The following is a 27,398-nucleotide window of genomic DNA, read 5'->3' on the forward strand; positions in this document are numbered from 1 at the left end:
GTTCAATAAAACTCTGTAAGCTGAAATGACAAATAGATATTGTAGTACGATTTTGTGAATAAGCTTTACCTATAATGTGTTTTTAAGATAAATCAGGAAGGTTATCACAAATTATATGTAGACAACTAATAGCTTTATACACAAGCAAAAGTGTGTAGTGCAGTTGCCACGTTTTGTGTGTGTGTGTGTGTGTGTGTGTGTGTGTGTGTGTGTGTGTGTTCAAGCCGACTAGGAAATCCTTCCTTCCCCCTGCACCTTGTGGTAAAAGCATGTATTGCACCCTGCTTCCAGTTGGTGGGATAGAAAATCTACCTGCTGTTAATGAAGTGTTGTTATGTTGTGAGTGTAAACTGGTATATTTCCTCCTCTACATACAACTGTACGAATCAGTGGAGCAATGAAAGTGATTTAACTTTCCACATTTTCAGTAAGTGGCAAGAATCTCAAAAAAACATATTTTCTTGCAAGTTATAATGTTTGTTATGTTTCAAACAGGTTTCCTCAGCAAACAATATCACTTGTTAAAGCGAAAGATCACTGCACCTAAATGAAAAGGCCATATGCCTATATGGAGCAATTTTTTTGTGTGGACATCTCTTCTTAGAAAGATGCCTGGAACTTCGAGAAGACATCTCATACCAGAAGTAGTACCATTATAGCTTAAGTTTCCAACACATTTAATGCCCAAGAAAAAGCAATCAAGAACACATATCAGAATCACATCTGAACACTATAATGTAGAAACTTATGATTCTATTGAACAGTTAGTCACAGAATTTGAAATTTGTCACGAAAACAAAACAATAAAATAAAGACAAAGAAAAGGCAAATGCTCAAAATCCTCTTCTATAACATATATTGCTATACTATGGGTGAGGGCGGCGATAATAGGTTGGCTTCCGATTTTAGCAAAGGATGACATATTTTCCCGCACCAACGACAAAACTTTTTTCCTCAGAAACGTTGACGTAAATTGCTGTTCCGCGTCGTTGACGGCCTGTGGGAATGTCGCCATTTGAAATGCATTGTCGAAAGTTTGGACGTAACGTTCCGTTCCGTCAAATGTGAATCAGCCCTTACAACTTTCAGTGCAAGTGTTCTATACATGATTTATATATCTGTTCGATTACTAGGTTAGGGAAAAAATGTAAATGACTTATCTATACTCTTATTTCCAACTTCCAATAACTGTACGGCTGAAGAGCAGAGCTGACACTTTACTGCTGTCAGTGCGCTGCGACAGTGAAATTATGTAATAACACAACAAATCTCAGACATACTATCGTATCTTCACAAGCTCTACGACGAGATACGACCTCATAGTATAGTTTTGGGGGGTTTTTGTTATCGAGTGCGCTCTAGTAACGGAAATCTTTGAACTAATATTTTAAAAGAAAATCTTTGAGTTTCACAACTGCTGCTGCCATCTAATGGCACACATGTTTGTGTAGTGTTTGAGAAAGTTAAGGAATAACTAAAAAGCTATCTTCGTGTGGAGACTCTGTGCGTTTACGTTCAGTTTTCTTGATCGTCTTTTTTTGTGTGTGGTTAATTGCTGTGATCAAAATGGCATTAAATCCTGCATACGAAGCGATCGGGAAGGGTTTTGTTGCCCAGTACTATGCTCTTTTCGATGATCCAGCTCAGCGGCCCAATCTGATTAACATGTACAACGTACGTATACAGAAAAAATCCTTGATATGTGTGTAAAGTTGTTTTTAAACATTCGTGTATCGGATCTGTAGTTTGAGAAGGACTTGATGTTTTGTGCAGCACAATTTGAAAACGTTGATTGACGAATACCAGAACTTGTTATTCATAGCAACAAGCCGGTACTTTCTGCATATTTGAGGTCGTACTTATACAAACTTAACTGGAAAACGATGATTCATTTTATCTTAGTGGGCTTAAAGGAACGGATACATTGTTAATAATCATTGTGGCTTTCGTTTACATTGCCGAAGTACTATGTTAGTAAACCCACTATTACAAAAACTGCAATATTTATAAGTTATTGAGCAACAACTGTTCAAATCTTATGATCTCTTTGCTCGTCCAATTAAAAGTATATTTCAAAACGTACAAAGTCGCATGTGATAATATTGATACAGAAGTTGTGAACACTTCTTGCTGTGGTAATGTGAAGATATAAATTAGACCATTTTTGTCGTGTACCAAAGTAAAAATCATTGTGTATTGTGATGTTTACCCGACAGTTCGAAACAAGGTAAATGAGCCGTGATCAGAAGGTCGCTTAAGTCTGGTTTGGAACATTCTGGATTGGATACTCTTTGAAAATACATACTAGTAAAAAAAAAAAAAAAAAAAAAAAAAAGTTGTTTTTTTGTTTGTTTCTGGTGCACTCCTGTCAGCTACGTTTCAGGGTGATTAAATAATTTACCTTTTATTTCATCATGAGGTCAAACTGTTATAGCAAATATGATGACCACCATGCAATAACACCTGGCTGAGTAATTAAGTTGTAACATTTATCCCCTTGTTTATATCTTCAGTGAGTCATCTACAAGGGCTTTCCTAGTGTGATAAGAAAAATAATCTTTTGTGCAGTGTGTCTGCTGATACTTGAATGTTGAAAATGAAGCACAGTAACGTATCTCCAACATTTGACAGTTGAGCAACTACTAGCCCAATCAGGAAAAAAAAAGTAGTTTACTTTAGTCTGTTGTATTTTCATTTTGCCCAAGGAGTACCGCTTTCATACCCAAATACCATCACCTGACCATCCTACGTTTTGTGAAAGATTATAATTGAAATATTGGTCGTGCATTTCACTACATGAATAAGAAATTATTTCACACTCATTAGGCATACTTAAATGCTACAAACCCCTGGCTCCCCTCCCTATAAACGATGGACCTTGCCACTGGTCGGGAGGCTTTCATGTCTGAGCGATACACATAGCCAAACCATAGGTGCAACCACAATGGAGGGGTATCTGTTAAGAGACCAGCCAAACATGTGGTTCCTGAAGAGGGGCAGCAGCCTTTTCAGTAGTTGCCATCTGGCCTTGTAACATTAACCAAAGCGGCATTGCTGTGCTGGTAAATTCGAATGGCTGAAAGCAAGAGGAAACCACAGCCGCAATTTTTCCCGAGGGTATGCAGCTGTATTGTGTGGTTAAATGATGATGGCATTCCCTTGGGTAAACTATTCCGGAGGTAAAATAATCCCCCATTCAGACGTCTGGGTGGGGACTAGTCTGGAGGACATTGTTATCAGGAGAAACAAAACTGGTGTTCTATGGAGTGGGGTGTGGAATGTCAGATCCATTAATCAGGCAGGTAGGTCAGAAAATTTAAAAACTGAAGTGGATAGATTAAAGTGACATATAGTGGGAATTGGTGAAATTCAGTGGCAGGAGAAACAGGACCTCTGGTCAGGTGAATAAAAGACTATAAATACAAAATTGAATAGGGGTAACGCCGGAGTAGGTTTAATAATGAGTAAAAACATAGGAAGATGGATGAGCTACTATGAACAGCATAGTGAATGCATTATTGTAGCCAAGATAGACACAAAGCCCACACCCACCACAATAGTACAAGTTTATATGCCAACTGGCCCCGCAGATGCGGAGGAAATCAATGACGAGAGAAAAGAAATTATTCAATTAGTTAAGGGAGCTGAAAATTTAAGCCATGGAGAACGAATTCGATTGTTGGAAAAGGAAGAGAAGGAATAGTAGTAGGTGAATGTAGATTGGGGGAAAGGAATGAAAGAGTGATTCACCTGGTAGAATTTTGCACAGAGCATAAGTTAATCATAGGTAACACTTGGTTTAAGGATCATGACGGAAAGTTGCATACATGGAAGAGACCCGTAGACACCGGAAGGTTTCAGATTGATTATATAATGGTTAGACAGAGATTTAGGAATGAGATTTTAAATTGTAAGACATTTGCAGTCCAGAGTTATGGACTGCAGATTAAAACTGAAGAAACCACAAAAAGACAGGAATTTAAGGAGGTTGGACATGTATAAACTGAAAGACCCAGAGGTTGTAGAGGATTTTAGAGGGAGCATTAGGGAATGATTGACAAGAACAGGGGAAAGTAATAAAGAAGAAGAATAAGTAGCTTTGAGAGATGAAATAGACTCAGCAAAGGATCAAATGGTAAAAAGACGAGGGCTAGCAGAAATCCGTGGGTAACACAAGAATTTAATCAGTGAAAGGAGAAAATATAAAAATGCAGTAAATGAAGTGGGTGAAAGGGAATACAAAAGAATGAGCTCGGCAGAAAGTGCAGAATGACTAAGCAGGAATGGCGAGATGAGAAATGTAAGAATGGAGAAGCATCACTAGCTGTAAGATAGATACTGTATGAATATCAAGAACTCGGGTGGTAAACAAGTCCTAAGCAAAGGATGGAAAGCAGGAAGGTGGAAGGAGAATATAGAGGGTCTACTTGAGGGCAAAATTATGGAAATGGAAGAGGCGTAGATGAAGATGAGATGGGAGTTGTGATACTGTGTGAAGAATTTGACAGAGCACTGAAGGACCTAAGTAGAAATAAGGCCCCTGCAGTAGGCAACATTGTGTTAAGCTGCTGATAGCCTTGGGAGAGCCAGCCACGACAAAACTCTTCCATTTGGTGCGCCAGGGTATCTGTATTGTCTTCTATGACCCTCAGAATTCAAGAAGAATATAATAGTCACGATTCCAAAGAAAGCAGGTGCTGACAGATGGAAACATTACCGAACTATAAGTTTAATAAGTCATGGCTGCAAAATACTAAGGAACACGCGAGGCCATACTGACGCTTCGACTTCTCATAGAAGATAGAGTAAGGAAATGCAAACCTATGTTTATAGCTTTTATAGACTCAGAGAAAGCTTTTGAGAGTGTCGACTGGAAACTTTTTCAAATTCTGAAAGTGGCAGGGATAAAGTACAGGGAGTGAAAGGCTATATACAATTTGTACACAAATTAGATAGCAGTCATAAGAGTCGTGGGGCACAAAACGGCTGCAGTGGTTGAGAAGGGAGTGAGACAGGGTTGTAGCCAGTTCTCAATGTTATTGTCATTCTATCAGAGACAGCAAAGGAATTGGAAGAACAGTTGAACAGAATAGACAGTGTCCTGAAAGGAAGATAAGTTGTATCTAAATAAAAGCAAAAAGCCGTTACTGGAATGTTGTTAAATTAAATCAGGTGATGCTGAGGAAATTAGATTAGGAAATGAGACACTTAAAGTAGTAAACAAGTTTTGCTGTTTGGGAAGCAAAAGAATGGATGATGGTCGAAGTAGGGAGGATATAAAATGTAGACTGGCTATAGCAAGAAAAGCGCTTAAGAAGAAGAGAAATTTGTTCACGTCGAGTACAGATTTAAATATCGGGAAGTCCTTTCTGAAAGTATTTGTATGGAAGTGAAATGTGGACGATAAACAGTTCAGAGAAGAAGAGAGAAGCAGCTTTCGAACTCTGGTGCTACAGAAGAATTCTGAAGATTAGATGGGTAGATAATGTAGCTAACGAGGAGATACTTCGTAGAATTGGGGAGAAGAGAAATTTGTGGTACAATGTGACTAAAAGGAGGGATTAGTTGATAAGACATGTTGGGTCGACAGAAGCGTCCGATCCCACGCGTCTGCTTTGACCCGTGACGTAATGGTGTTGTGTGTGACGTCATGACGGCGCGGAGTTTGGTTTGAGTGTGGCTGTCTCCATTTCTGTTTTATCTTATTTTATTTACTTTTCTGATCTGTTCGTTCTATCCCGTGATATTTTTTTTTAAAAGACAAAAATCACTAATCAGCTACTGAAGCATCTTTATCTTCTATCGGTTGCAGGGGTTACGACCCCTGGGGAGGTAGGTGGGTATTCATGCATGGCTGTCTTCACTTACACGTTGTAGCTACGCAAGGCGTCTAAATTTGTTTATATTTAGTTTGCCCCCCACCCAAAACACCCCATTTCCCGCGATTGTCCCGTTAGTGTCTTTAGGCCTCTTGTGGAAAGTGCGTGTGTCTGTTTTTGTTTCCGCCATATTTGTGACGTCATGGGTCAAAGCAGACGGGTGGGATCGGACACTTCCTTATTTCCGACATGTTCTGAGGTGTTAAGGGGTCACCAGTTTAGCACTGGAGAGAAACATGGGGGTAAAAATTGTAAAGGGAGACCAAGGGGTGAATATAGTAAGCAGTTTCAGGAGGCGTAGGTAGTTATTCAGAGTTGAAGAAGTTTGCACAGGATAGAGTAGCATGGAGAGCTGAATCCAATCAGTGTTTGGACTGAAGACAGCAACCATATATTCTACAAATAAAGATTGCAAATTATGAAACTTATTTCAGAAACTTCTGCAAGAGGGTGTTCTGTAATTTGTAATGAAAGATTGGTACATATTCCCAGATAAATCAGTTATTAAATTTAAGGAGCATAATTTTTCTATAACTGTAAGTAGTTTAATATTACTGTCATGTCTTGCCAATACCTATGTTGTACACAATAGATGTAGAAGGATGCTTAACAGCTACAGTGGCTAAGAAGCAAAATATGCCTGAATGAAATTATAAATAATGAGAAGTATTGAGGAATACAGAAAAAAAGATTGCCTGTTGTGTAGATTGGCTGAGATGTAAAGATTTTTGGACTTTCATTACATTTAGTTTAACAAGCCACATTTTGGACTTTGGTAGCATAGTATACTGTTGAAGCGGATGGTGCTAAACTGTCAATTTTAAAATATCATTCTAGTAAAGGAATGTGTTTTAGCATTTGAGAAATAGTGGCAAGCAAAGGAAAGTTTCTGTAAAAGAATGTTCTCTTGTCTTTTATTAAAGAGTATCAGAAAACAACTTGTAAAGCAAGGTGACAGAGCTGGAAGGGTGAAACAAGGGCAAAGAGTTAACTGATACCAAAGCTGTATGCAGGTTTTGTAAGCTAGTAATGTCTAGCAAGGTAAAAAGGAGGCTACATTGATAGTGATTACAAACCAGAGAAACATATTGTACAAGTTATATTCTCATTAAAATAACTTTGTGATTGATATTTCAGCTAATTGAATGATTTGGCCCAGCCACCAACCAGTTATAACTTTTTCTTGAGTGACATGTGTTTGCAGTGTTGCCTGTTTTTGTAGATATATGCAGAGCCTTGTCTAATGTGATGGACTGCACACTGGCAATGCTGTCCCCCTGCCACAGCAATCTGTCAGTGACTAAGTTATTTTAATCAGGTTATAACAAAAATGGAGGAACCTAAGCAAGTGGTAAGTTGGAATATCATGTTTGTCAACTGTTAGAGTGAAGAAGATTAAGCTGAGTTGTTATTCACATAGAACAGTTGCTATATTTTGAATCTTTAAATGAGACAATGTGAATAGCTCTCATAAATTGTTTGTAGATGATGCATCTATTAAAGTCATTAGAGGAGCAAAACAAATTGCAGAGGTTTAGACAAGATAACTGCACGGTGTAAAAAAAAAAGCCACAGTTGTCCCTGAACAGATTCTCTGCAAGAGTATTAAAAACAGTGTTAAATTTTGGTTGCACAATAAATCGCACAAATTTATAGGTTGCCGATTCGTGAATAAGAGAAAAATGTGAAGCCTCTTGTGATTGGTTTTTCTAATTTCAGTATGACTCCATCATAGCCAACATTGCTCAATATTTAATGGACTTCTCTTTGTAAATGACTCAAACTCGAAAGTAAATTCTGAAATGTCATATTATGTAATTTACAAATCTAAAATATTGTTACTTATTATTTACACGCACCATTTATCAACACTGAATTAAATGCAAGGGGGAGGCAATATGTAAATCCTGCGTCAAATGTCTATGACAAAATACTGCTACATGTATGAGATGATGGAACAGCTTTCAAGAAATTTGGAGAATTGGTTTGGCAAAGGAGTGAACAAGATGACGATAATATTTATAGAAAGAAAGACTGCAGCAAGTTGTTTTAAATGTCAGCTGTAGTAAATAGCCTATGCTGGTAGAAAAGGAGGGAGCCAGTACGTCAAGGGATAATAATGATATATTTGTGAGCCAAACCAGACACTGCAAGCAGATATTTGGCATTTTATCATAGTAGTAATTTTTTTCTTTCTGCTAACGTATTATGTGCATTTTCATATCTTTAATCCATGGTTTTCTTTTCTTTTGTTTTTGTATTTGTATGCATTTTGTTCATTTGTTTTAACTCTTGTGATTTCATGTTTTAATGTCAGATGTTCAAGGAAGACTGTCAGTTTGTAAATAATTTTCTCGCCTGGTTTGTCACACTGTTATTGCATAGTATTAGTATCATTTGAATTAATAGGAAAGATAAATAATGCAGACATATGCAGTATGTTTAATGTTGATAAATATCTATACTGTTTTACAGACTGAGACATCTTTCATGACTTTCGAAGGGCTGCAAATACAAGGTGCTGTCAAAATAATGGAAAAGCTAACAGTAAGTTCAACTCTTAAAATACTTTGAATATAAATTTAAGTGTTAGGAAGTCTCTTCTGCAGTTATTTGTCAGGAGTGTTGCCCATTATGTTCAGACAGGAAGAGAATAAAAGTTTTGAAACATGGTACTTCTTGAAGACTGGATGGATAGATTGCATATCTAGTACAGAGGTACTGGTTTGAATTGGAGAGAAATTTCCCTAAAAGAAGGGACTGATTGAAAGGGCGTGTCCTGAAGCAGCGAGGTATTGTCATTGTGTGGAGAGAAGGCTGATGGATAAACATAATAGGAGACAAATCTTGACAACAATAAGTGTGTTCAAAGTGATGCAGGTTACAGTAATTATGCAGAGAAAAAAGGCTTGCAGATGACAGTCAAGGGTGGAGAACTGCATGAAAAGTCTTCAGACTGAAGTCCACTATGGCAATATCCAATGATAAGTGTAATCTTTGCTGCTACACGGTTATTAGTTAAGTTGTGTGGGCACACAAGTAAATATATATTTCAGTTATAATTGAGAGTAATATTAGTATATCTGAGATGTTGTATGACAGTAATAGGGTCCAAAATGTCGTTTGTAAAATGCAGTGTTAAAATAAAACAGTGGAAACACCAGGCTGGAATATAAATAACATTAGGAGAAGGATAAATCGGTATTCACCATAAAGATGACCTGTTGAGTTGCGGACAGGCACAACTAAGAGACTATTAAACATTATAGTGTTTGGCCAAAGCCTTCTTCAGCAGAGAAAACACACGCATTCACACACAAGGAAGCACACCTCATGCACACAGGACTGCTACCACAAGTAGCTCTTGCCAGAATGCGACTGTTGTGTGAATAGCAATCTGCAGTGGGTTGGGGAAGAGTGCGGATAACAGGGTACAGGTGACGGGAGAGAAGAGTGCTGTCTGGAAGGATGTGCAAGGACTAGACTGTCAGGTGCAGTGTCAAGAGGAGAGGAGGAGGGAAGGGGAGAGGATAAGCAGGTATATTATCAGAGAGTAGCACATAAAGAGGGCGAGGGAATTTCAAAGGGAGGAGGTAATAGGACGAGGGGGCTGAAACTGTTGGGTGGGAGGGTGTATGGACAGGAGGTTACCATAGGCTGAGGCCAGGATGCTTTTGGGAGTGGACAATGTGATGTAAGTATAATTTCCATCTGTACAGTTCAGAAAAGCTGGTGGTGGAAGGGAGGATCCACATGGCCTGGTTTGTGGAGCAGCCATTGGTGTCAAGCGTATTGTGTTCAGCTGCATTTTGTGCCACAGGGTGATTTACTTTGTTTTGGCCGCAGTTTGGTGGTGGTCATTTGTCTTGGTGGACAGATGGTTGGTAGTTGCATCAATATAAAAAGCTGTGCAGTGGTTGCAGCTGAACTGGTATACAACATGACTGCTTTCACAGGTGGCTAGATCTTTGATGGGGTAAGACATAAGTCTGTGACAGGTCTGGAATGGGAAGTGCTAGGTGGGTGGGTGTCTCGGGCCTTGGTCTTCCACCTGTGAAGGCAGCCATGCTGTGTATATCAGCTGTGCTGCAACCATTGTATAGCTCTTATATTGATGTGACTACCAATCAGATGTCCACCAAGATGAATGGCCACTGTCAAACTGTGACCAAGAGCAAAGTAGACAATGCTGTAGCATAAGGTGCAGCTGAGCACAACACGCTTGATTTCAGTGGCCGCTTCACAACCTGAGTCATGTGGATCGTCCCCTTCACCACCAGCTTTTCCGAACTGCACAGATGGGAGTTAACCTTTCAACAAATTCTCCACTCCTGAAATTGTCCCCAGTCTGGTCCTGCGATAACCTACTGTCCCCACACCATCTGCCCAACAGTTTCTGCCCCCTCATCTTATCACCTCCTTCCTTTTCACATTTACACCCTTTCTGTGTGCTGCCATCTGCCGATGTACTTACCTGTCCTTTCTCCTTCCCTGTTTCTCTCCTTTTCTAGTCCCCATCCCCCCCCCCCCCCTCCATGTCCCCCTCCCAACACTGTGCGTAGCAGTCTCTAGTCCATGCATGCCTCATCAAACAGTAGTCTTCTCACCTGCCTCCCCCCAAATCCACACCATGCTACCCTCCCTCTTCCCTGTCCCACTCCAGATTGCTATTCACATGGTAGTCTCATTATGGTTGAAGTTGCTGGCGATAATGATCATGTGTGCATGAGGTGTGCTTGCTTGTGTGAATGTGTGTGTTTTATTTGCTGAAGAAAGCTTTGATCAAAAGCTATATTGTGTAACAGTCTTTTCTTTGTGCCTGTCGGCAACTCAACAGGACATCTTCACAGTGAGTTGCATTCTGTCCTTTTCCTAATATCGTTGCAGTGTTGAAACGGATTCGCAGTATGCGTAAATTGTTTATAATGTCATGGTTAAAATAATTATTTAGTTCAGAATAATAAAAGATAGTGACTCTTGGAATCCCAGCTAGAGAAGAGATTCTAAGGTTTGATTAAAAAATTAAAAGATAAAAGAAGAATATTACTTGGGAACTGTTAGAAGTAGAACAGTATTTTTGGGTCAAATCTAGTCTGTGGTTTCAAATCTTGGCTTTGAGCCATGATATCATGTGTGACGTCATGAGTTTTAGCTGTGAGCAGCCTGTTATCTGTGATTTTCTTGGTAACTTGTGTAAACTATGCTATTTAATCTGAATTTGTCACAATTTCCGAGGATGTGGTTAGGCAGGAACCTAAGAGCACATTGGAAAATGAGTGAAATGAGCAGCAATCATATTAATATTTGTGGTTGTCACAAATATTTGCCCCCTCCACTCCTCCAGAATGTGATAAGACTTCATTTAATAGTCATCCTTTTGGTATTAATCTGTCTACTTTAGCTGCATAGCTCAATTGAAGTTGTAGATTCTGTGTTTCATTATTTTTTGTAATTATTAACTGTACCTTGTTCCTATCTATTGTATTTCCCTTGTTTTACTGCTAGTGTGAGTCTGAAGGTCTTAAGGTGCATGTTATTTTTTCCCCAAACAGAACTCTACTTTCCTGTATGAGCTATAAAAGAAGTAAGAGTAATAGAAAGGGAAACACAAACCAGCTGTAAGAGGGAAACATGCAGATTCCTTAGTCAATATAATCTATACACACACCACAGTAGATAAGAGAGTTTAAACTTTGGGACATGTTTCACAGCAAATGTCGAGTGATATTAATATGCATGTACACACTTGAGGACCAAATTTTTTTTTTTTTTTTTTTGTAGAAATGAACATATTGTTTGATTTGATAAAGTACAATCCCCATCTGTTTATACTAAATTGTAGACACTCTCAACAGTCTGGCACTTCCGCTAATCCGGTACCCATATGTGCGAGGAATGGCCGGTTTAGCAAGAGTCTAGTGTATTAATGATGGCAATCAGACAATGGTTAGGTAGTAGATGAGAGCTGAGTAATCAAAAGGCATCTGCAGGTACAATGAAGTTGATGCACATTTAGATATAAAATGGAAAGTATAGTAACGAAGTGGAGTAGAAGTAAATGATGGAAAAAGAAAAATTTGTATTTGGAGACTGTGACAGCATAAGTGACATGAGTCGGGTAAAGTTGGTAAGAAGGGAAGGAGAGTAATATGGTGAGATTGGGTTTTTCTAGTTAGTGGATGTAAACTTGGATCAGACTAACAAGATGGCTGAGAGGTAGTTGTGTACTGGACAGCTATGCAACCTGTCACAAATGATCGTGGTCACACTTGTTACTCTGTCGCACATTACTCTACCTCAGGTGCCAGTTACCACACTCAGTTGCAGATGATGCTTGTGGCCGTTATTTTAACATTTGTGATTCACTTTCATTTGCAGTGTTCTTCAGTTCATCTTGTTTATGTCCTTCACTAGTTGTGAAAGTACACAGAAATGTGATGAGTTACCACCCTACCAAGCAAACCCAGTACCGCATGTTTATGAACAGCATGTGAGTACCGTATTTACTCGAATCTAAGCTGCACTCGAATCTAAGCCGCACCTGAAAAATGAGACTCGAAATCAAGGGAAAAAAATTTTCCCGAATCTAAGCCGCACCTGAAATATGAGACTCGAAATTCAAGGGGAGAGTAAAGTTTTAGGCCGCACCTCCAAATCGAAACAAAGTTGGTCCATTGTAATATGAGACACAATTTAGGTCGAATGAATGACGATACAGCTACAGTAGTTTGGTTCGCGTAGTAAGCTAAGCAGTTAGGCTTTACCAGGTAGCCATAGCTATGCGTCAGGCGCTCCGTCCATAATTATACGGGTACCCTTCCTTTTTCATGTGCTTCGTCTGGTTTGGATCGATTGCTTATTTTTCTTTGATCTTATAAGTGCCGTTCTCTTTGTTATAGGTGTTTACGTCACTCTAAGCTGAAAATGCATTACTGTACTGTGTCATGCATTGTTTGTCGCATTCTGATAATCAGTGTTTACGGCCTGTCGCCGCTCGCGGCGTGGCTTGCTTTTGTGCGCACTACCGCCGCTTACAATTAAAAAAAGAAAAAGAGAGAAATCGTCTCATTAGCGAAACAATGGCAAGAGACTGCTATTTGTTGTTACTAACATTGCTGCTTTCTTTGACGATCAACAAGAACCAAATAATAGACTGCGTATGATAGAAGATGTTCTGAATGAGAGTTTAGCGAAAATTTTTCTGTTTGAAAATCTTTGCAGACGTCTCTTTAGTACATAACATTCTGCACAGAAATAAGTCAGCTTAGATTTAAAAATCTAGTCAGTTGACGTGCTTCATTTCTGACTATCACTATTAGGCATAAGAATAATACGAATATAAACATGAAATGATATGTATATTCTTCGGCGTTTGCTGTTGTCTCACTCTAGTTTCGTAGTTTATTAAGCGGACAGGATTTAAATGAGATAGCAGCAAACACGAAAGAATACATGGCAAAATGTTTATATACGTATTATTCTTATGGTGAAGAGAATACTGCATGTGATTCACAATTCATAAAAGTTCCTATTAGTAACCATCTCTTCTCATAGGTAGAAAAAATTCAGAACCTAGAGTTGGCCATATTGACAAACATCCCAAACAGTCTTGCCAGTCGGATTTTCGTAGTACAGTACATTGAAATGTTGCTACATTCGAAGACTAACAATACGGAATTTGTATTTACTTCGTTGGATAATGTATGAAAATGCAGTGGTCGAAACTCGGGGCGGAGAAAAAATTTCGTCTTCCATCGTTTTTTTTATTTATTTACTGACGCAGAGGTTTTGGCGCCAGTATTTATCTTTGTGCCTGAAAAGCATGCATGTCAATCGCTACATATATTCGACGGCAGAAGTTAGTTGTGGCGGCACCTACCAACATTTTTCAGAACTTCCGCTTACTTTGCATTCGATTCTAAGCCGCAGGCGGTTTTTTGGATTACAAAAACCGGAAAAAAAGTGCGGCTTAGATTCGAGTAAATACGATATATCCAGAACAGGAACATACAGCTACTGGTGTCACGGCCATATTGTGTGTTTGTAGACAAACATGAACTGACATTACTGTCCCCTTCCCTAATTTCGTTAATTTGATTGAGGTTCAGTTGGAGTATTATGAAGCTGGACAGTGTACTTTCAGGTCACTAGTAATGAACCTTTGATTGTTTCCAGCTCATTAATGAATCCCTTTACTTGTTTAATTGTGGTGATAATGGTGGTAGCAGCAGCTGCTACTAATATTGGTAATTGTAATGTTAGTGACAGTATATTAGTATTTTTTTTTTTAATAATGTTATATAGTATGAATATATGGCTGGACCTTGTACTGAGAATAAATTTTACATTTTTTATTTTGTATGTGTTTCAGAGTTTGGCATTCCAAAAGATAAACCGAATTATTACAGCTGTTGACTCTCAACCAATGTTTGATGGTGGTGTATTAATAAATGTCTTGGGAAGATTACAGGTAAGATATTCGAAGATTCTGCTCCTCTGTCAAATATTTTTCTGCAACATCTCCAGTTGTATGAAGTTTTCAGAGGATGGGTTACTGGTGTTTCTGTGATAAGACACTGTTTGATGATGGGCAGGCTGATAAAATTTAGAGGTGAATGATTGTTGAACTACAGTTTTTTCATTTTTCTTAACAGCAATAAACTTAAACACACTGTTTTGACAGTAGCATGTGTCTAAAATTCCTGCTGTGAAGACTGAATGTTAGCTTAGCAGTCACTCTTAATGTGTTTTATGTACCCATCTGCTATCAGTACAATATTTGAAGAGTGAGAGATGGTCTGTAATTTCAGCCACTGTTTATATTCATTCAGAATTGTCACTATCATTGGAAATGTATTATTCGTACATTTTTGTTAAATTTAAGATGGAGGAATATTGTATTCTGTGCAGACAGATGAAGATCCGCCACATGCTTATCTCCAGACATTTGTACTGAAGCCTATAGGAACAAGTTTTTTCGTGCAACATGACTTGTTCCGACTTGCTCTGCACGACACTGTGTAGACGTGAATGTGGCAGCACATCCCTCATGTTGCAGGCAAGACATTACTGACATTTAGCTTGGAATCAGTTCTTTAGCTTTTGTTCTGTAATTTCTTCACAACAGTAACATAAGTTTGCTACTGCATTGTGCAATGCCCTGCTTGTAATAAAAGCAGTATGATGAAATAATTCACAAACTATTAACATCCAAGAGCCCTATTTCGTGCACCACTTGTTAATTAATATCCTTTATGTCCAACATGTGCTTTCTAGGTAAAATGTGAATCATGTGGACATTACCTTCAGAATTTGTCCCACATTACTGGCATGCACAGTTTGGTGTTGATTGGAGGTGGGTTTCATAGTCTTGGAAATCAATAAATCCTGATTTAGTTTTTAATGAAAAATATCACATGAATGAAGTCTTAATTTAGCTCTCCAGCGATACTTTGAGGTTCTGAAACGCATATGTACCTAACACCTAATTTTTCATTTGGGTTCAGTACTATTCCTCTGCGAACGTGTTCAGATTTGGTGGGGTACAAATAATTCAAATAGCTGTTAATCTCATATCCTTACACCAGTAGAAGCAAAGAATGTTCAACTCATTGAAAACTTGATTAATTCTCACAGGACAGGAGAATAAAGCAGTGGAACTTTAGATTCCCACCGCCAAATTCATATTCTTGAGGAAAAACCTTTTTTCACAAAGTGCCGAGCATCCAGTGCACGATGGTCTATTGATTATTCTCATGATTTTGAAACGCATCCCTGTTGGTTTTTGAACGCATTCTAAGTTGATTTCTGAATATATCATAAGTTGATATTTGAATGCATGCATACTGTACATGATGTCTCTGCCAGGAGCATCCCCGTCGTATCTAGAAAGAAACTTTCCTGCAAACAAAAGGGGACGGGGCTGTACAAGCTGAGCGGAATAAAGCTGAACGGGTAAATGCCAATCGCAGTTTATTTAAGTGGTTGACTGGGTTTGTGAATGATCAGTGTTGTTAAAATTACTAGCGAAACTGTAGATTCAGACTACCAGAGTGGAAATAAATGACTAACAGGAATAACAGATAAGGAAAATTACTTGTTATCTTCCCTGTGTATCCAAGAAAATGAAATTTTCACAAATATTTGGCCAGATCACTACACTAGTAAGGGCCAGTTGTACAGCCCCTAGCTAACATGCATGTAAGTTTTATTGTGGGAGTAGCACGGAAAACGCGTTGTACGAACACATAATAATGCCTAACTGGTGAATAAACGTAGGATAACTAAACCGGTGATTGTGGCAGAGTTAGTGAAGTTAACTGGAGAATAAGTTTCGACACGAACGAGGAAGGAGAAGAAATGAGGATATCACATAAATTGTGGAAGAATATGACAATTTCAAATTTATACAAAAATTTCGTACCACTGCTTTTCGATCTTGTGCTTGAGAAGCTGCTGCCTATGAATGAAATGTGAAACTATTTCCTAACATAAAGATTTTTGCATGTAGTAGGCCTCGGCATTTGATATTCATACTTCATGAATTATACGACCATTTGTTCCAAAACAGTCTCGTTTATTTGGTGTGTATTACAATTACTGCAATATCAGACCGGCCTATTTCGTTTTATCTAGCAGACAGTGACAAAATACACGTAATAAGCTCATGAAAACATACCAGTCTTGGGTACTATTTGTATTAACAGCTTTTTCAGTATTAGACAATGACATTTTGTGTTTCCATGTAGCAAAACGTTTGATGAACTTTGATGAGGTAACAGATTCTTTCACAGGAAGGGAAGCACTCCTGAAAAGCTGTAGCAAGTTTAGAGAGGAAAAATGCTAGGACTTGAGGTTTGGAGAAATGTGCATTGTCTCGCTTATCTCTTGCCTTTACTGGTTTTATGTATCCTATATTTAATATGTCACACAAAAGAGAAAGTTATTAGCTAATAGGCAATAAATAGTGCTAATTTTCTGAGGATTTCTTGTTCTCTCGGTTACAAATAATTCCATCCAGTAAAAATTGCAAGTTTGTTTTAAGAGGGGCAGGATCTCAAACCGGCCGACTGGGAGCAGGAGAGGCTCCATGGGACATTCTAATGTCCACTGTCCTGAGTGTAGTTTGGTGGCATCCATTACAAAATAAACACATTTGAATTCGACAGAGCGAAATACAGTGACATGCGATAGAACAGTGCTGTGTGAAGAGGCGTGGCACTGCACTTTGGAACACTTAAAGACCAAATAATGTGGCTTACATTTTCCTGGAAGATATATATTTTATGTATGAGACTCTTCAGAAAGATGTGCGCTACAATGATCACTTTTTGAAAAGTCGATTTAATTTTTGGCGTCCTACCTCAAACGCTGGGGGGAGGGGGAGGGGTGTCACTATCTAATATTGCCTTGGTTTCGAAATATCGTAGATCCGGGATTGATACACAGAGCAGTCAGAGTTGTAGTGGGGAGTTGGGTAGTCTCCACATGACCCGTGCTTAAGTTTAGTGATTTTCCTGTTTCCTATTTGTTTATTGCTCTCACGTCAAATTAAAACAAGGCTTTCTGTAGCCGGCAGCTATCAAGTGAATTAAAATAGATTCACATAATTACGGAAGGTTAAAATTGTTATTGGTTTCAGATTTTATTTTATTTCCAGCTTTCTGACAGTCAAGCATTAATCGCCTTGCAGAACAATGAAGTTATTTTTGTCAGTTTGCAAAAGAAATTTGGCTTTTATTAACCTTTTCTGCTGAGGGCTGTCCATTTATTTCAAATGAAGCGTTTAATTCCTCACTACTGGCTAGTTTAAACTGTTCGCTGCATTTAAAGTGCACGTTTTCATCTTTTAGCATGTATGGCATTATGCCATAATAAAGAACCAAACATGAGATAATACAGTATTGGTACTCGGAGAAAATTTACATCTGAATCGTGCATTTTTTTGTATGGTTCATGAAATTGGAGTGTCCTCTGATGTCTTGTTTCTTTTATGACATAATGTAAGATCTTTTAATGTTTTACACATACAAACATACGGGCTTCCTGCATCATCATAACTGCACAGGCACAGTGACACCTGTTAAGTGGCACTCTCTGGCAACTGCTGAAACGAAGCTATTTCTAACAGGTCAAGGGAAAATATTGTGAATGGTGCTTTGAAAAGTGTTGCTTTCAAAGTAAATTTCCTTTTATGCAAGATGAACTATGTGCGAGATTGTATGATGAATTTCTTAAATCACAGAGTGTTTGACTCTCATTTAAAAATCAACTCTTTCAGACGACCTTTAGAAGAATTTCAAGCCAAGATGATCAGACATTTATCTCATCATCAAAAACTTTACTGGCACATTTGTGTGATGTATCTTAAAGTGTAACACGCTTAAAAAAGATCAACATTATGTGTGAAAGCTTTGCTTTTCTTGTAGCAACACTATGTATATTAATTTAAACCATTAACTTTTCCTATTTGCTTGGTCACGCTACTTGACAGTGATGTTGCTATTGGCTGACTACATCACATGTCCTATACTCTGAATATCTGCCGTCATCGGTTGGCTATATCATGTGACATGACCTATGATTGGCTTACAAAAGCGCATCACAATCTCTATTTCAATGCTTCAGAAAGTAACATGCGGTGTTTGGTGGAATTCGAATTTATATACTTATATAATATGCAGCATACATGCTGCTGCACATCATAGATCTTTCCAAAACATGCGGTCCCACCACCCCACCACCACCACCACCACCACCACCACCACCACCACCACCACCTCCTAAGTTTCGTTTTGTAAAGTGCTGGTAAATTCTACGCCAGCATATAAAACCGTAACAATTCAATGCATCGATAAGTTTTACAGTTCCGAGGAAAAGTATACAGTCATTTAGCATGGAAAACGTGTGTTTTCACCCGGAAGAAAGTGTATTTTTAACTTGGAAACCCGGCAAAAATCCGGGAATTTTTTTTCCTTGTCCATGTGTACACCCTGTGCTAACACTACCCAGGTAATTTTAGTGCAGTGTCAAATCACACAGTGTATGCATAGTCGATACACAAACTGGAAACATATGTCTAGGTTTTTGATCTGCTAAGCGTTTCCATTTACAGCAAGAAGAGAGAAAACAAGGGAAACGTGCACCAGATTCTTGAAAATTAGACATCAGGCAAAAGAAAAAATTGAAAATAACTTCATGTCTTGGATATTGTCTCAGTCCAGAGTGCTGAATTTCATACCAATGGTTATATGTATGTTCTGTTATAGATTCTCCCACTCAGAACTTGTGATAGCTGGAGAAATGACCCCCTTTGTTTAATGTTTGTCGGTGCCCCAGTTTTGCACTTCGTTGTTGGTAAGCCTCCCCTTTATCTCATATATGGCCAAGAACTATCCTTGTTGATTGAACCATTCCAGCATTTGTATGAAGTGATTAAGTAAAACCATGTGAAACCTAAATCAGGATAACTGGACAGAACATGAGCTTTCACACACCCAAGTCTGGGGTTCTTGTTTTAACAAATGCACCATTTCAGTCTGTCATATCTAACGTGCAGTTCTCTTAGATTTGTGCATACTCGGAACGAGTTAGTTTAATAACATAAAAAATAATTATGCACTGTTCATTTAGTCAAAACCCCATAAACTTCTGCTTACTTCCTACTAAAGCAACATTTCTGCCCTAAGACTACCGTATTTACTCGAATTTAAGCCGCACTCGAATCTAAGCCGCACCTGGAAAATGAGACTCGAAATTAAGGAAAAAAAATTTCCCGAATCTAAGCCGCACTTTAAATTTGAGACTCGAAATTCAAGGGAAATTCAAGTTTTAGGCCGCACCTCCAAAGCGGAACAAAGTTGGTCCATTGTAATATGAGACACAATTTAGGTCGAATGAATGACGATACAGCTACAGTAGTTTGGTTCGAGCCGTAGGCTTAGCAGTTAAGCTTTACCAGGTAACCATTGCTATGCGTCAGGCGCTCCGTCCGTATTTATACGGGTACCCTTCGTTTTTCACGTGCTTCGTGTGGTTTGAATTGATTGCTTATTTATCTTTGATCTGATAAGTGCTGTTCTCTTTGTTATAGGTGTTTACGTCAATCTGAGCTGAAAATGCATTACTGTACTGTGTCATGCATTGTTTGTCGCATTCTGATAATTAATGTTTACGACCTGTCGCCGCTTGCGGCATGGTTTGCTTTTGTGCGTGCTACCGCCGCTTACAATAAAAAAAAAAAGAGAGGAATTGTCTCAGTAGCGAAATAATGGCAAGAGACTGCTATTTGTTGTTATTTACATTGCTGCTCTCTTTGTTAATGATCAGGAAGAACCAAGTAATAAACTACGTATGATAGAATATTTTCTGAACGAGAGTTTAGCGAAAATTTTTCTCCGTTTGAAAATCTTTGCAGACGCCTCTTTAGTACATTACTTTCTGCACAGAAATTAGTCATCTTAGATTCAAAAATCTAGTCAATTGCCGTGCTTCATTTCTGACTGTATCCCTATTAGGCATAAGAATAATACGAATATAAACATGATATGATATGTGTATACTTCCGCGTTTACTGTTGTCTCACTCTAGTTTCATAGTTTATTAGCCAGACAGGATTTAAATGAGATAGCAGCAAACACGAAAGAATACATGGCAAAATGTTTATATTCGTATTATTCTTATGGTGAAGACAATACTGCATGTGATTCACAAAAGTTCCCATTAGCAACCATCTCTTCTCACAGGTAGGAAAAAATTCAGAACGTAGAATTGGCCATACTGACAAACATCGCAAACAGTGTTGCCAGTCGGACTTTCGTAGTACATTGAAAAGCTGCTACATTCGAAGATGAACAATATGGAATTTGTATTTGAAATTCGGGGAGGAGAAAAAAAGCTCGTCTTCCGCCTTTTTTAAAATTTATTTACTGACGCAGAGGTTTTGGCGAGCGCTACATGTATTCGACGGCAGAAGTTAGTTGTGGCGGCACCTACCAACATATTTCAGAACTTCCGCTTACTTTGCACTCGATTCTAAGCCGCAGGCGGTTTTTTGGATTACAAAAACTGGAAAAAAAGTGCGGCTTAGATTCGAGTAAATACGGTAGTTGTCATTCATTTAAAACTATTGCGAGGGAAAGGTGCTGGTAGTGATATATATCTGATGAGTCATAAATAATGAAAAATATTCAGAAGACCTCATGGAGCCATGTGGTGCAAGAAGTCAAGAGCAGTTGCCACTTCTTGTATTGTGGACTTACTTACCATGTATTTTCTATTGTATATTTTTCACAGGACATACCAAAGTCATCCATCATTGGAAAGAATCTGGAGAAAGCTCAATTGATCATAGAGTATGAGTATAGTCATTTACAGCATTATTAACCATATGCTGCCAACATGAAAGATCAACAGTCTTTGTTTCATGAAGGTTGAGCTGGAAATGGAAAGAGCGACAATTGGCTCAAGAAAGAATTTTGTTTACTATAGCATTGCGCTGTTGGTTTTTTTTATTTTATTTTTTATTTTTTTATTTTTTATTTTCCCTACCATACATGCTCCAACCCAGCAGCTGAAGATGAATCCCTCACAGTGATGCTTTTGTGGCAACTTTCACAAATTTGCAGTACAACAACAAGCACCTGGCCTGTGAGCTTGCATAAGAAAGATCAGGGATTGTAAGACAATTGTACAAGGAAAAAGTTCCCAGGATTTACCTCCAATCAGAGAAGAAAATGTAACTCAGTGAGTGAAAATTGAGGTGTACAGTGCATTTTCGCCATCTCTAGCATTTAGTGACCAGAGCTGACTGACAGTGTATGTTGTGATGACAGAGAATTTGCTACAAACAGTTGTATAGAACCAAAGAATAACCACAAGATCTTGCAGCACTTCCTAGAAATGTCACAAAGCCCCATTGTGTGCAAACTGTACAGTTACTCTTACATTTCTTTTTACTTCTAGAAGGTGCAGGTATTGTTGCTGATAGACAAATTTTCCACTTTGGCAACTTCATAGTAAGTCAGCAAATACAAGATCAACACACACACACACACACACACACACACACACACACACACACACACACACCATCTTTACCATTATCTCATAGAACCACATGTACTACAACCAAGACTGACAGGAGAGCAATGCTTGCATCGCTTGAATGCTTCTTTGTTAGAATTATTGGAAGATATGGCCGGGTCTGTTGCTTGGACCTAAGTCAATATTTATGGTATTCTGAGTACTTGTAGGTCTACTTGTTAATTTAAAATAACTACAGCTAAAATATATATACTGTTGTTCCCCATGTTGCTTCCCCCATACCAACTAACCATGATACGTAGTGCTATCAGAAGAAAATATAGTGGACTCCGACTTTGCTCACATTTAGTTGCTCAGCTGCATGATGCTATACGCTTTTGCCTTATTTACGGCAACATACATAGGTTGTGGAGGCATATTGATCCTTCCTCCTGTCTTCTGCAGGTGCACAGGAACCCTCAAAAGCACCCTTCACATTTCTCAGTTATATGAAAGTTGGTTACTGTGCCATTTATTGACATACTATTATTGTATATCTGTGAAATTTTTTCCACATTTATGATTTACCTTATATTTCTGATCATTTGATCCTTTGGTATTTAATGCTTAGCATTTGGACCAAAAAAGAGTTTGTGCTGTGAAGGTAGCTTGAAAATTTTGAGTGGTATGTGGTCATTCTCGTCATAGAATTATGTGAGCTCTTGGAAAATACACATTTTCTCTGAACTAATAGTGCCCACTGAGAGCATCTAATAATCGTGGTTACTGAATGTGGTATGGTACCTGACACTGCAATACTTCATGGTTACTGGTTAGCTGAGAGACCAGCTAGAGTGTCATGTCTGAAACATATTCAGCTAATGTCTATGTATGACACCAGTGTCCAAGGCAAAGCAGGTAACATTTTGAATTCATTTGGCCACAGCCATCTGAAGTACATACATTTTGTTACTATTACAATGCTACAGCCATTTTCTTTTGTTATACATTGATAAAAGGTGTTTATGCTTACTGCAGATTATGTTGGCTTCATGAAACTTATTTTATGCTGATAGGGGATTTTTGTTAATATTACATTTAAGTACATTATTTCACTGTTGTGAGTATGTGCCATTAATACATTTTTTTATGTTGAGTCCTTCAGTGTTGCAGTTTTCACCATACAAAACTAGTTATTTTAGGAGGGATGTGAGTGATTGTCTCAGTGTAAATATAAAGAAATAAAACTTGCAGGGTTTTAAATTTGACCAACTGCCTGTCTAGGGAAAGTGTTTGAAGTGGAGGGTTTTGTATATGGATACATATTTTGACAAGTTCTGTTGGTACTTCGTGTAAGAGCAACAGCAGCAAATGCTCAGTGTGTTTCTGGCACATGCTTGTTACACTTTTCTGAATGATTTGCCAAAGCATGTAATGTTCACACAGCAGTTGCATGTTATTGTGCAGCATGTAGTTTCAACAACTGGTTGGTATATTATTCCTGTGAAAAGCTTTACATATTTTGTGGTTTTTGGAGTTGCAGTATGCCATATTTGCAGTTAAATTTAAAAAATAATAGTGTTTGACAGTTGCATGGATGCTGTAATTAATGGTATGCCTTTTTCTGTTTGCCCAGCTTTTTATCTACCAATAGTCCAAACATCAGTACTTCTCAGAGTGATAGTATGTTTTGTGTTACTCTAAATTTGAAATAAATACATTCAGGGTAGTGTAATACTTCTTTAATTACTTGGAATTATAATGTTATTAACTATCAACAGTTGTTGTATTTGCTATACCCTTCCTGCTAATCATGACAAAATTATTGATTTTTTGAACTCCCTTAATATAGCTTTCTTTCAGTGAGATAAACTTGAACTTGACATTATAGAAATGAAATGACAGTACATTAATTTTTGCAACTGCATTTTCCTTCTTAATAATGTAAGGATATAAAAGGTGTTTGGAGTTGGGGGAAGTCATAAGATAATATTAAATGGGCAAAAGTGTGAAGCACACAATGACTGCATCTATTACATACTCTGCTGTTATTCCATCAAACATATTATTTGAGTTGCCTCTGCTGAAATGAATAAAATTATTATTTCCACATTTTTCCATGCATAGTGATGTGTATGACAGAGCAATATCCAGCTTTGAATTTCAACAAGCAATTGGATAAAATAAATAATAAAGATAAACAAAAACTGAGAATAAATATATCCAATTTCAAAAATTAATATACTGTTCAATTAGTGTAAAATTGAAGTGAGGTTTTTTTGTATTTCTGATTGTGCACTCAGTGTCATATTTGTCTCAAAAGATTGCCATAGCGGAGACGGTACCTTGAATTGAATTGTGTAGCTGTATGAAAATTGTGCTGTATATTCTGATTTTTTGAAACCCCTACAGCATTTATGGACTACATGTGTGTATTATACTACTCGAATGTCTTCTGACCTTGTACTGACAGTTAGCATGATATTGTAGGACAGGCAGTAATGCCTAAACTGATAACCAGTTGATGTGTTCGTTACAGGAGACACTCATCTCCTAGTCATGCAAGCACTGGGCTTTCCACATGCCACTCCAGCAAGGAACTGCTATGAGCAACTTTATTTGGATGAAATTGCTACCACTATACAACTTTTGTGGCCAACAATATTTTCACGATACTGTTGCCATTAATTAGCATTTATTGTCACAGCATGTAGCCAGGCTTCAGGTGGGGAAGTCATTTTTCAGTTCAGTGCTGGAACCAACTACTAGTGAACAGCCATATCACTGAGCCACCTCCTCAGTACAGGGTAGAGAAGTTACTGTCTCATCTGCGTATTGCTGTTCACTGCATGTCATGGGGTACAGAGACCAGCATGTGTGCAGGAACACCACTATTGGGCACTCTGTGCGTTTGTACTAGTGTGTCATTATATACATTGGTACACACAGTGCGAGACTTCAGAAGCTACATGATAAAATGCAGCCTGGCATGCAAACAGGGCATCTTTCAGGCAAATTATGCTGATGTAAGGTTGTAACTGTGAAAGTGTGCTCATTCCTGCAAATCTCCAGTTGTTGACAGTTGTGCACCCTTGGGTCACCTCACAAACAAACTGCCTCTAAAGTTGTACCATGTAATTGCTCTTATGTGTATGCACACCTACATTTTTTTTTTATTTTTTTTTTTTTATTTTTTTTTTTTTTTTTTTTTTTTTTTTTTTTTTTGGAAGAACAGTAGAAATGTAAGCTACATTTTTCATAGACGTTCATAAAATAACCATTCCTAGGGAAGCTATGCTTTGATTGGCCCAGCAGCAATGTCAAATAGTATTGATCCTTAAATTTCAGAGAGGGAATTTGATCACTTGGGAACCAAGAAAAAAGGCCATAGATTTATCACTGTAGATTCCAGAGATAAGACTGAGGTGTGTGTGAATATAAGTGTATGTTTCAGTTATATATAATATTCGGTAGTGAACTGAAACATATGTGATTAAAATACTTACACCTGAAACATCAACTGGAAAAAAGAAATCATTTAAGTTGCGAAACCATGAGGATCAAACATATGTCAGGATTAAACTGACATTTATATTTCCAGTAACCTCTTGGAATTTTATTTTTGAGGTCTCTCCCTCTCCACACCTGTGGTATTATGTTGCCAGTAGGGATTAACAAGATTTGGTTAAAAGGACTTTCATGTACTGTACATGCCTCTTTAGTCATTTCATTACACATTAAAAAGCACATGAAACTAAACATACAAATCTGCTATTGCATCGGCTTACAGAGAATTGGTAGGTACTATGCTTTGCACAACAAAAGGGCCAACACAGTGGAACCCGACACTGCTAGGCTGTCATTGTTATGTTGGTGGTCCATTCTGCTAGCTGTCAAATACCAGGCTGTAATGATCTCAATTTTCTTGCAGTGTTAAACCCTCTAAACATTTTTTTTTCCTTTCAGCTTGTAGTTCTAGTGTGTGTAAGTGACATGTCATTGGAAGGAGTAAATGGAGAAATGATAGGCAAAGATGTACATACACATTATAGATTCTTGACAGTGTTTTGTACTGTATACACACAGAGCTGAAAAGATAAGCAGAAGGCAGGAGAAGATACAGGAGATTATCAAATTACTAATGATTGACATCTGTAAATAACTTTTGTCTATGTTACACTATCTCAACCTCAGCCGTCAGCCTAAAAATTCAAGAATTCAGAAGTGTTGAGCGATTTTAAGATTATAGTGTTAAATAACACTTAAGCATATGTCTTGGCCAAATAATTAAAACAAAAAATAGGTAGAGCACTTTCAACTTCTACATAAGCATGTTGTTCATAGACAGGCATAGTTGTGTTCTCATTAGCATTTTATTAGTTACTGATTCGTTACAAGAAAGATTTACTTCATTTATAACCAAGTGAAAGAACTAACTTCATTTTTATGTGATACCTCTTTAAGGCCATTGCAGATTCTCACTATATTGTTTAAGCATTTATTTTGATGGAATTTGTATGCAAATAAACAAAGATGTTACACACAACTTTCCTGACTCTTTCTTCCCTTTGTAACCAGTGTGACGAAGACCCGCCTCACGCCTATTCACAAGTGTTTGTGCTGAAGCCAGTGGGAAATTCTTTTTACTGCCAACATGATATATTCCGTCTGAGCATCCATGACAGCGCCTGATGGACACTGCCAAATGTGGGACAGCAACATGCCAAACCTGTGCCGCACTGCCGGTATGGGGTGTGATACAGACATTTGTATCTGGACATTGACCACGTGGTTTCGAATAAGTTACGTGTCACCTGTTACTCGGCCGTTAAAAATTTATGAAAAACATTGTTAAGTTTACTTCAGCGAGTCATGCTTTTGCAGCTTAACTGTGTCCGGAACCACATGGTTATCAGCTTTGTTTTCCTCAGTCTGTTAATTTCATTAACGTTGAAATTTTCTGTGTAACTCATGTTAATTGATAAAGATTGTATGCAACACGTAAGTTTGTAATCCGCAAATTTTAAATATAAATTGTGCTTAATGACACTCTGAAACTTAATTGGACCCAGCCTTTATTTTTCACTTTTTTGTGTTCAGAAATTAAGAGACTGTGTTACTGTATTCAGTCCTCAAATTAAAAAAAAAGAGGAAGTGATTTCTGTTGTGTTTTTATATTGTAATTATCATTCTCAACCATTTTAATATTTTGGGGAAGTTATTTGTTTGTAGCTTCAGATATCTGCTTAGTGATTTTTAATAGTGTATTCACCTTTAGTTTAATCATTCTTCAGTATGTCGTTTAAAATATTTAAAAACAGTGGAGTATCCTTTTGCATAGTGCTTATGCATAACATTGGAAGATTTGTAATTTGTAGAGACGAGATACGCCAGACAGCTCCCATGGCTGTGAAAGTACATTTAGCACTTCATTATATTGAGCTATAGCACTTTGCCTCATTTGGACTGAATAAATACGTACTGTGATACTTGTAA

The 27,398-nt window shown here is 37.9% G+C and overlaps 1 protein-coding gene across 3 annotated transcripts; it reads left to right on the top strand.

Annotated features, from left to right (window-relative positions):
* Nucleotides 1-1,340: 1,340 nt before the first annotated feature.
* LOC126190153 (probable nuclear transport factor 2) lies at nucleotides 1,341-27,398 on the top strand. Of its 3 annotated transcripts, none has more exons than XM_049930999.1 (5): nucleotides 1,341-1,674; nucleotides 7,102-7,230; nucleotides 8,355-8,426; nucleotides 14,251-14,349; nucleotides 26,481-27,398. In XM_049930999.1, exons 2-5 carry the CDS (start codon nucleotides 7,210-7,212, stop codon nucleotides 26,592-26,594), a joined length of 306 nt encoding a protein of 101 aa, XP_049786956.1. In that variant the 5' UTR covers nucleotides 1,341-1,674; nucleotides 7,102-7,209; the 3' UTR covers nucleotides 26,595-27,398. The 3 variants fall into 3 exon arrangements, with proteins under 3 accessions (XP_049786956.1, XP_049786955.1, XP_049786954.1); XM_049930998.1 differs by lacking the exon at nucleotides 7,102-7,230 and adding an exon at nucleotides 14,790-14,937 and having other exon boundaries at nucleotides 26,481-26,616; XM_049930997.1 differs by lacking the exon at nucleotides 7,102-7,230 and having other exon boundaries at nucleotides 1,371-1,674.

Source organism: Schistocerca cancellata, chromosome 1 (genome assembly GCF_023864275.1).
Source record: "Schistocerca cancellata isolate TAMUIC-IGC-003103 chromosome 1, iqSchCanc2.1, whole genome shotgun sequence".
NCBI lineage: Eukaryota > Metazoa > Arthropoda > Insecta > Orthoptera > Acrididae > Schistocerca > Schistocerca cancellata.